Source organism: Macaca mulatta, chromosome 11 (genome assembly GCF_049350105.2).
Source record: "Macaca mulatta isolate MMU2019108-1 chromosome 11, T2T-MMU8v2.0, whole genome shotgun sequence".
NCBI classification, from domain to species: domain Eukaryota; kingdom Metazoa; phylum Chordata; class Mammalia; order Primates; family Cercopithecidae; genus Macaca; species Macaca mulatta.
The window spans coordinates 59,695,149-59,705,401 of NC_133416.1; the positions used below are offsets into that span (position 1 = coordinate 59,695,149).

General features: G+C 53.4%; 1 protein-coding gene across 1 annotated transcript; it reads right to left on the reverse strand.

Moving 5' to 3' along the window:
* Positions 1-656: 656 nt before the first annotated feature.
* Positions 657-9,869, reverse strand: KRT71 (keratin 71). The gene is made up of 9 exons (XM_001097289.5): positions 9,355-9,869; positions 6,744-6,958; positions 6,006-6,066; positions 5,432-5,527; positions 4,884-5,048; positions 4,589-4,714; positions 3,035-3,255; positions 2,307-2,341; positions 657-1,487 (listed from the first exon to the last, which is right to left on the reverse strand). Exons 1-9 carry the CDS (start codon positions 9,799-9,801, stop codon positions 1,276-1,278), a joined length of 1,578 nt encoding a protein of 525 aa, XP_001097289.3. The 5' UTR covers positions 9,802-9,869; the 3' UTR covers positions 657-1,275.
* Positions 9,870-10,253: the final 384 nt, after the last annotated feature.

A 10,253-nucleotide genomic window follows, 5' to 3' on the forward strand; every position in this document is an offset into this window, starting at 1 on the left:
TGTCTGTTCATTCTCCTTACACCCCTTGCCAAGGCAGGACTGGCCATCACCATAGTGGTTCTGGAAGGTGGGATAAGAGTATGTCTGGGGCAGTGCCAATGCCACAGTCACTGAAATTCATAGCCCACCCCCACCCCATGGTGGGACCCCAGCTCACTCCTCCCTACTCCAGCCCCAGCTTCCAATACTTGTTACTTATCTTTCCATCAGAGAGGCCCAGAGTGTGGGACTCCTACCTGCTGACCCCCTCAGGAGGCCAGGCCTCTGAGCAGTGAGGAAAGGCTGGACAAATGCAAATACCTGTGCCCTAAGCCCATCTTCCGATGAGGAAAGGTGCAGTCTCAGAAAGAGGCAAGGTCATGTCAGGAACACGACCGTTTGTGCATGTCCATCTGCTGAAGCCTCCAGCCAATACATGCACATGCTTTCTGGGCTTCTCCTTTCCCCCCTCCCTGCCCCTCCTCCCAGACCCTGCTCCACACCCCATTTGCCTCCTGAAAATTAACACAGATGTACAGGTTGCATGGGCAATACACAGTGATGTACTTGTGTGTGTGTGTCTGTGCTTCGTGCATTCATGAAGGTACATGGTGTGCGCTCATGTGAGTGAATTGAGTTGCATGGGTGTACTTTGAATACTCAGAGACCAAGCCATCAGATTGTGCTGTTTATTGAGGATGCAACAGAGGAAGACCGTTAAGAATAAAGGAAAAGTGAACAGTCCTGCTCTTCTCTGCTTCTGGGTACAGGCAAGTGGAGAAAAAGGCCTTGAATTGCACTTGGTCCCACTCAGATCTGAGACTGAGCTAGATGTGGGGGTGGGGACTGGGCCACCTTGATTTTTTGTCCTTCAGTCCTCCCTTTCTTGAACATAGAACCAGCTCCTAGCATAGGCAGGAGCTATGCTAGGCCTCAGTGTGTGCAGGGCCTTGGGCAGAGGCCCAGGGAGCACAGCAGAGTAGTTAGCAACTGAGCCAGAGGCGGGGCAGAAGAGGAAAGCTGGGAGCCAGGACCTGAGCTGGTGGTGTAGCCGGGGGACCGCAGCCAAGGAGTGAATACGGTGTGTGCAGGGAGGAATTTCACCAAGTTTGGTCATCCAGGCCTTCCCAGGCTCAGGAAGACACAGGCTTGGAGAAGTGGGTGGCCAAGGCCAGTGCCAGGTGCATGGGAGCAGGACCAGCAGTGTGGAGATGGAGCTAAGAGTGGGCTGTGGGAAGTACAGTGTGGGATCCAGAGCCAGGTCATGGAATGAGGCGGGGCCCGGGGCAGTCTTCTCTACCGACTGGCTTTCTTGGAAGGGGCACTCAGGCTGGAACCCTTCCCCAGGGTGTCTTTGTAATCGCTGGCACTGCCCCGGCTCCTGCCCTCCCCACCTCTCACGCTGCACACTCCAGAGATGCAGCCGCTGCTGTTGGCCACGTAGCCGCCGCTGACCGTGCTGGGCCGGAAGCCATAGCCACTGCCACCGCTGGTGCTGCTGATGATGGCTGCAGGAGGAGCCGAAGCCAACACCCACTCAGACAGAGAGCTGGGGAGGCCTCCTTTACCCAGGGCAGACAGGGCTCTTCTTGGAGGAATTGAGGGGGGAGGCGCACACCACTCCCTCCCCCTGGGGAGAATGTACCAAAGACAGCTTCCCTCATACTCTGACCTTGGCTTGCTCAGCTTATACCCAGTCTGACTGAGTCTTGCCCCATTAATGCTCAGTGGCCCAACTCCTTGGTCCAGGTACCAATACGCCTACCTGTCCTCCTGGACACCCACCCACTGCCCTTTCTATTAGCCTTTTTGCTAAACTTTCCAGCCTCCAACCTTTCCCTCCTGCTAGCTGTCCCACAGCAGGCATCTTTTCCAAGCTCTGGTTTAACTCTTTTAGCCCCGCTAAGCAATGCAGTGACCTGATACTGCCAGCTTGACCTCTGAGATCCCTCATTCTCTCACTCCCTCAGCCCTCCCTACTTCCCAAGCCCAGGTCTGATTGCAGTTTGCAAACCTGACCCCCTAAGCCTCACACAGACCCATGCATCATTTTTCTGCAACATGACCCTTGTTTTCCCATGACAATAGCTTTCCCTTGCTGCCATCCCCTAGGAACAGAAAGTTAGAGAGATAAGAATGAAAGAGGCCTGGCCTGGGAGTTAGGAAAGCCGATTCTGGCCATGGCTCTGCCATCTGGCTTTGTGATCTCAGGCAAAGCTTTTCCCTCTCTGGTTCTTAGATCCCTCATCTACACACACAGGGTGTCACTAAGGTCCTTTCCAGTCTGCAGATTTTACAGTTTTAGATCAAAGCATACAAATACTTACAGATGCTGACAGGGGAGGGAAATTCTCCTGACATCCTGTTAAGGAAAGAAATAAAATAAGAGAGAGAAGTCATTCAGCTCACAGTCTCTTCAAAGCTACTGCCATCCCCAGCCTGATGTGGGTTTTTGAACCCAACAGGCACCTGTTGACATTCCAAAGTTTCTTTGATATAAATAGAGCCTGAGAAGTTTTGGAGACTACCCCCGAATCTTTGGGGTAACCAGACAACAACCCTAGTTAGACAATAGTTTACAAGAGGTGCACACATGGGGGCAGTGTATCTACCTCCCACGTGTCAGGTCCACACACCAGCCTGCCCATCCCTGTAGAGCCCTGGGGAAGCTGGGGTGGCGGCCCCAGCACACCCTCAACAAGCCCATGTTGCACGTGGACAGATGAAGAAGAGAGAACAAGAATGCCTAATAGAGTAATGGGGTTTTGCAGGGAGCAGGGTGGTGGATATTTCTAGTATGTCTGGGAAGAATGAGCAAATCTGCTTAGCTTTCCACATAGCACAGTGCCTGCCATGAAACAAGCTCTCACAGTCTATTATGAGTGGATACTCATGTCCACTCATGGTAGTATTATTAATTACTATCATTATTTCTATCCTCATCACCCCACCACTTCCCAAGAACTCGTGTCTTCTGGATTGAGATGTGTTAGGGTTTCTCCTTTGGGTCTTCCCAAACCCCTGGGGTCCTCCTGCCTGGGCACGCCCCACCCACCTGCACTCCTCGCTCTCCAGCAGCTTGCGGTAGGTGGCGATCTCCATGTCCAGGGCCAGCTTCAGGCTCATGAGCTCCTGGTACTCGCGCAGCATCCGCGCCAGCTCCTCCTTGGCCTGGTGCAGGGCGCCCTCCAGCTCGTCCAGCTTGGCCCGGGCGTCCTTAAGGGCATTGTCTCCCCGCTGCTCAGCATCAGCAATGGCCGTCTCCAGGTTGGAAGCCTAAGGAAGGAATTGGTGAGGTCGAAAAACTGGGAGGAGCCACTGCGGCTATCCACATCCAAATCCCTCTGGGTCCTTAGAGAGAGGCCCATCTCCACCCTACACACCACCACACTTCTTTTGCAGCCAGAGCCCCTTCTGGGGCTGGCGCGTCCCTCCTTAGCTCTAGCCCCATTCCCTGTGTTGGATGTGTGGGTGATGGAAATCATGCAGCCCTGCCCTCCTGAGCGCCACTTTAGTTCAGCATAAAGACATTTATTCAGCCATATTGTACCAAGGGCACGAAATGAATGACAGTAATGCTCTTGAGTTGTTTAGGTCTGGGAGGAGAGATGGTTGAATATGCTGTGGCAGATGCAAGGGCAGCAGCTGCCCAGGAGCATGGCACCACAGGTGAGGGGGACAAGGAAGGGCACACCTCAGGAACAACTATTATTTGCCAAGCACTTAGTGTATGCCAGCACCACGCTCAATACTGTACATACCATTGACATAAGTTAGCTCATTTAGTCCTTGCAACACCTTGTGAAGCAAGCAGAAGTAACCTGTCCAAGGTCACGAAACAGCTAAGTGTTAAAGCCCACAAGAGAATAGAAGGAGCACTGGACTAGGAGTCAGGAGACCTTGATTCAGATCACAGCTCTGCTACTTACCAGCTGTGTAACCCCCTTATCCTCTCTGAGCCTCAGTTTCCTCATCTGTAACAACAGCGAGGGCAACTGTTGCCTCTCAGGGTCTTGGTGAGGATGAAGTGTGATCGAAGAATAGGTGCCGCTGCCATTGTTATCATATATGTACATCTTGTGCCTCACCTACAAGCCGAGGCTATATCCTATATTCCTGGGAGCCAGTCCTTAACAAGGCGCCTTAATGGGTGCTCCCTGAGCCCATTTCTCCATCTCAGTCATTAACTCCACAGATGTTTATCAAGCTGCGACTATGTGGCAGGCACTGTGCTAGATGCTGGGGAAACAGGGCACAAAGCAGCCAGCTCCTTGCCCCCTTTCAGTCTAGTGGCAGTGTCAGTAATAACAGGAAGTGTGACAAGTACAGGGAAGCACAGGTGCAAGGAAGGCACATCGCTCGGGGGAGGTCCTAGCCCAGTGCCGAGGAGGCTTCCTAAGGAGGGGCTTCGAGGCCGAGGTCCTTGGAGTGAGTCAGAGATCAGTAGCCCCCAGGGACGTCCTGCTCCGGGTGTTTGAGGCAGCGACCTCACTGGCCTCCTCTCTTCTCCCAGGCAGCGATCTGGGAAGCTGATGTTCTCAGCAGCTCATCTCCCCTCCACTCATACTCCCCTGCACTTGACCACAGGCCAAGGCCAAGGTGCTCTCACCTGCTTCTTCACGTTCTCGATCTCTGAGCGGATTCTCTGGATGAGCCGAGTGAGCTCCGAGATTTCATTCTTGGTGTTTTTGAGGTCGTCCCCATGCCGGCCAGCTGCCAGCTGTAGCTCCTGGAACTGGGGACCCCAAAGCGCAGAGTCATGAACGTGTCGTGGGAGTGCATGTATCTCAGGGTCAGAACACAACAGACACTTACCGGGACACTGCCTCTATTCTGGGCACAATCTGTCCCCGTCTGCTGCCTGCTGGCATCACCCTCCCTGGCCCCGCCTCAGCCCAGCTCACCTTGGTCTGGTACAGGGCCTCAGCCTCGGCCTTGCTCTTCAAGGCGATCTCCTCATACTGGGCGCGCACCTCGTCGATGATGCTGTCCAGGTCCAGGTTCCGGTTGTTGTCCATGGACAGGATGACGGACATGTCGCTGATGTGGGACTGGATCTGAGTGATTTCCTGCAGGGGACATAGGGAGGTCTCTCAGCTCAACCACTGTCAGAGGCCAACCACCTCCCCCACACAAGATGAGCAAATTCTGGTGATGCCATCTTGGAGGCTGTGACCCAGGGCTGTTGCCTTCCAGGGTTGTTTGCTTTGCGGCAAAGTAAGTTCCCTGCTGGGCCCAGACAGATTCCCACTGCCGTGTAGCAAGGGCCTGGCCCATTCCCTTCCCGCTCAGAGGGTGGAGACTGAGGAGACTTGCAAGGCTGATGCAGGAGATGGATGGCTAACTGAGGGGTCTCACTGAGGGCTGGGGCCTCCATGTCTCCCGCAGCCCCTAGAATAGAGTTTAACCCACCAGCCTTCCCCAGATGAACCGAGTGGACAGACAGACTTACGGCTTCAAAGAGACACCTGAAGAACTTGATCTCCTGGTCCATGGATTCCACCTTGGCCTGCAGCTCCACCTTATTGGCGTAAGCCGCATCCACATCCTGAAAGATGCCCCCACCATCCCCTGTCACTGCCGGTACAGCCAAGAAGACAGCAGCCCCCCTGCCTGGTTCCCCACGTGAGGAAGGAGTCACTCTCTTCTCTTCACCTTGCCTTGGGAAAGGAGATAAAGGAGCAAAGGCCCAGCCCCACCCCACCCCACTCTGGGAATCTGAAGTGCCTGTGGTGTCTGAGCCGGGTCCCAGGGCTGCAGGGGAGCCCCTGAGTCTTGTCCTCCGTATTCTTCTCCGTGTTCGAACCACAGCCCCATTGGACATGCAGTCAGGCGTCCTCTCACGGGCACTCTCCCTGTCTTTTCATTCTTTTTTCTGGATAGTCTTTCATCAAGCTTTTCTCTGCCTTCACCTCACTCTTCCTGAATCAGTTTACCTTGAGAGGGGCTAACAGAGCACCTTAGCAGGCTCCGTTCCTCCAGGTCCTAGGCCAGCCCCCAGGATTCAGGGCCTGCCTTCCTCTCACCTTCTTAAGCAGCACAAACTCGTTCTCCGCTGCTGTCCGCTTGTTGATTTCCTCCTCATACCTGTGGGAATGCGAGGGCCCATTGGTTAATATCTCTCACTGAAAGCCTTTGCTTGCACAGGGCAGAGTTTGAGCAAGGAGCAGCATGTCCATCAGAAGATACAGGTGCTGGGGGCCGCAGAGTACTGGGCAGGGGTGAGTTGGGGAAGACTTCCTGGAGGAGGGAACATGCTAACCAGTTTGGAAGAATGAGACTGTTGAAGATCCAACTTGGCAAATGAGGAAGGAGCACATGGAGCGAATGCCCTGTGGGACTCTCAGAGGAAGCAAGATGTGAACTGCCCTCCCCAAATTTGAGTACAGCTTTGCAAATGGCAAAGTGCTTCAACCTGCATTTTCTCAGTTACCCCTGAGAGCAGTCTTGGAGCCAGATGCACTTAACCCTCCTCTTATATGGGAGGAGAACGTGAATGGTTTCCCCTAATAGTCCCTAAACCCAGAGCCGGAGATAACCCTCTGCCCACTGCCCAGCTCACTGGGCATTTGTCCTGAGAGTCAGGCCAGAAGCTGGAGGAGCAGAGAGCAAGTTCCAGAGTTTTGTTGGGGTGATTCTGCTTGGTATGACCAAGAACAATGCCCCCCACCGACCTCCAAAATGTTTAAGCTGGGGTGACTGCCAGGGGTCCCTCAGAGGGACAGCAGCAGTTGTCCAGTTACAGGGGGTCTCCTCCTGCTCACCTCTTCTTGTAGTCCTCCACTACGTCCCGCACATTCCTCAGCTCTGAGTCCAGCCTCACCCTGTCCCCGGACAGCGTCTCCAGCTGCTTCCGCAGGTTGCTGATGTAGCCCTCGAGAATGGGCTCTAGATTGTTCTTGCAGTTGTTCAGGTCCAGCTGCTGCAGCAGCTCCCACTTAGTCTCCAGCACCTGGTTCTGCTGCTCCAGGAACCGGACCTGGAACCCAAATCCCGGAAACTGCTGAACCCCTGTGGTAATAGTCACACGTGTCTCTCACAGGGCATTGTGCAAAGCCTCTATCTGCATTTTCTTCTCACTAGAGCTGAAGGAGGTTGGCAAATCATTACTCTCTGCCACGGAGAAAAAACTGAGATGCAAAGCAACTTAGCTTCTTTCCAAGGCCCAACAGTTTAAGAAGCAGTGGAGCCCGGAACTGAACCTAGACATGTGTCCCTGTAATCCGTGCATCCAATCACCCAGCGCCCACCATGGCGGCACTAACTCAGGGCATGGCTGTGATTGAAAATACCAGCAGAGAAGCCAGGATGGGTCCATCATTTTGGACAGGTTGACCATCCTGAAGAACAAAGTCTGCTCTTCATTTCAGGGCATATCAGAGCTCACTAAGGCTTGGGACAAGGCCTTCTAGGGATTTTAAATGCCTGGAGCAGGCACCAGCTTCATCTTTGCTTATAGCCTCTCCTCTCCCTCCTTGGTCCTGCTCCCCAGAATGATCTCTACAACAAGCATGGCACATGGAACACGATGGACAGATGGAGCTCCTGATCCCATTGCAGCCCCTCACTGAGCCAGGAAACCGACCAGAAGGAGTTGTCCATACACATCTCTTGTTTGGTTTTTGGGGATGGGGAGCACAGTTTTTAAAATGTGACTTCCCTTAATCTACATGAGCACAGCTACTGCTTGAATAAGGTTGTCTTCCTCCAAATCAGAAACACAAGACATGGGAAAACTATCTAAGAATCGGTGTCGAGATGGAATTATTCCCTGAAAATTTGTCTCTAGCTCATCATCCAGCATTTGGTCTGGTTTAATCAGTCCTGAGTTTTCATGTGATCTACAAAGCTGAGCATTAACCACAGAGTAAACCCTGCATCTGAGACACCACAATACACACCTGCACTACTGAACACATCTGGATGCCAAAAGGATTTACCCGTCTTCTCTGGCTGCCTGAGGTTAAGGGACTGAGCTCTGGAGACTGAAATTATTTGGGAACTGTCCAAGCCTTTCAGCCTCCTTCCCCTCCCTCTGGGCAGACCATCTTTATAAACAAGATGTGACTGTCCTCATGTTCATCTTTCTTCCCATGTCTCCAGACTTTATCCCTCAAGATTTTGACCACCTGAGCCAAGAATCAGTCCACTCCCATCCCCCAGACCCCAACTCAGAACACTTTGATCTTGCAGATATGAAAAGGCTTAGAAGAATAAGAAGCCACAGAGCCAGTCCTAGCCCCTGAGGCTGAGCCGAGGGCAGCAGGGACTCCTCCAGGCAGGAAGTGTGAGCTGCAGGAGCTAGCTAAGCTCTGATGGCCACATGACCATCTCACCCATAGGCTTTGTCCTGGGTTGACCAGTCCTTAGTGCCTGACTGTCACAGAGCCAACACACCCCTCCAGTCTCCTCCTCTGGGTCTGGAGGCAAAAGGTTGAGGGTCCAGCCTCACCCTTCCCTTTCCCCAAATGACCTTGAGAATGCCATTTACCTACATGCCTTCAGTGACTCATACAATAGGGATAATTATTTATTCTCTGCCAGAAGTCGGGGGCCTATCTGGACTGTGTTATCTCTTCAGGTCTCTAGACACCTTTGATTCCTCCCCAAAGCATCCCTCTCCCACCTTCTGGAGATAAGAAATGAGAGTCACAATCACAATCATTTTTGTAGTACTTAGTGTGTGTCAGGCTTGTGACAAGATCTTCACCTGCATTTTCTTTTATAAGCCTGACAACAACCCCAAGACAGGGGTTATTATCCCCATTTTAGAGATGAGGAGATGGAGACACAGACAGGTAAATAACCTTCCCAGAGCCACGCAGCTGGCCAGCGGTGATGCGAGAGCACTGTGGAGTCCCCTTCCCCAGTACCCTCTTCTGCCTCTCAAGAAAGTCTTCAACTGACTGGAGCAAATGCCCACAGCAGACATCGGTGAATCAGAGGGCTTGCAGTGGCCCCTTCCTGCTGCTCCTGATCCGCTGGGCAAGTGACTAGTGGGCAGGACAGCCTGCCAGGGGAGGATAGTCTTCCCTGCTTACTCTGGGTGAGACTGTCTCTCACAGGCCTTTTCTGCACACGGTCTGCAGGCCCAGCAATGGCACCAAGCTAGCCCTCAAGAGGAAGGACCACATCTGTCGCTGGGAGCCCTGAGAAGCCTCTGCCAGTAGAAACTGACCTGCCTCTGTTTTGTCTCTGGAAAGACAACATGGAGAACCTTATACAGGTCACCCTGTTGATGGGTTGTGCCTACCTTGTCCACAGTAAAGGCCTCCTCACACTTAACCTCAATCTCTCCTTCTGTAACAAAACCTTATGTTCCAAGAAGAGAAGAGGAAGGCTGTTCACAGGTTCCCCAGGTCCTGGAAGACCCACCTTGTCGATGAAGGAGGCGAACTTGTTGTTCAGAGCCTTGATCTGCTCTCGCTCCTGGGCACGCACTTTCTGGATCTCGGGGTCCAGCTCCACGTTGAGGGGGGCCAGGAGGCTCTCGTTGACGGTAACCTGGTGGATGCCTCCAGGTGGGCATACAGTTGGGCACACAGGCCCCAGGGCCACACTGCCAAACATGCTGCCAGCAAAGCCACTGGCCCGGCCCCGGCCAAATCCATAGCCTCCACTCTTCCCGCTGCCACTGGCCACATTGAGGGAGATGCTCCGGGCTCCCCCCAGGTTGTAGAGGCTCCGACTGCCAAAGCCCCCACTGAGCCCTTTGCTCCCTGCCCGGAAGGAGGATGAGCTGCCCCCCGAGAGCACAGCCGAGCAACCACTGAAGCCCCCCTTGGCAGCAGCTCCTGACTTGCAGGTGAATTGGCGGCTCATGTTGCTGTGGGAGACAAAGCTCAGATGCAGGAGGGAGGAAGGCAAAATCCCAAAAGGTTCTGCTAGTTGTAGTGAGGACTGGCAGGTGCCTTTATATGTGCTTGGCACTGGGGCTTGTGGATGGGCAGTCAAGAGCTTAATTCGTGGGTTTGGCTTGCCTGGGAGCAAGAAGTCATTTTCTCTATGCTGAGCTGGAGATCAAGCCCTCCCCACCTCTGAAACATTTAACCTTCAAATTGCTGGGCTTGCAAGCTTTGCTCATGTAATTTGGGTCTTATCTAATTAACCTGCTGTTAGAGTAATTTGCCCCAGGCCCCAGCCTCTCCAGGGGGATGTCACTGGCACTGTGCCTTCCCTATCCCGATTAATCTTCTCTGGGTTGTTGGCTTCCTCCTGGGGATACAGCAGATGAAGACAGGATGGACTTTCCTGGACAGTTCAGGACACTGGGT

Excerpts from the sequence above, each read along its gene's own strand:
- KRT71 (XM_001097289.5), bottom strand. The coding sequence starts at position 9,801 with ATGAGCCGCCAATTCACCTGCAAGTCAGGAGCTGCTGCCAAGGGGGGC. Across the intron at positions 6,959-9,354 it reads TCGCCTCCTTCATCGACAAG|GTCCGGTTCCTGGAGCAGCA; the intron begins GTGGGTCTTCCA and ends TTTGGGTTCCAG. Across the intron at positions 4,715-4,883 it reads AGGCCCTGTACCAGACCAAG|TTCCAGGAGCTACAGCTGGC; the intron begins GTGAGCTGGGCT and ends TGGGGTCCCCAG.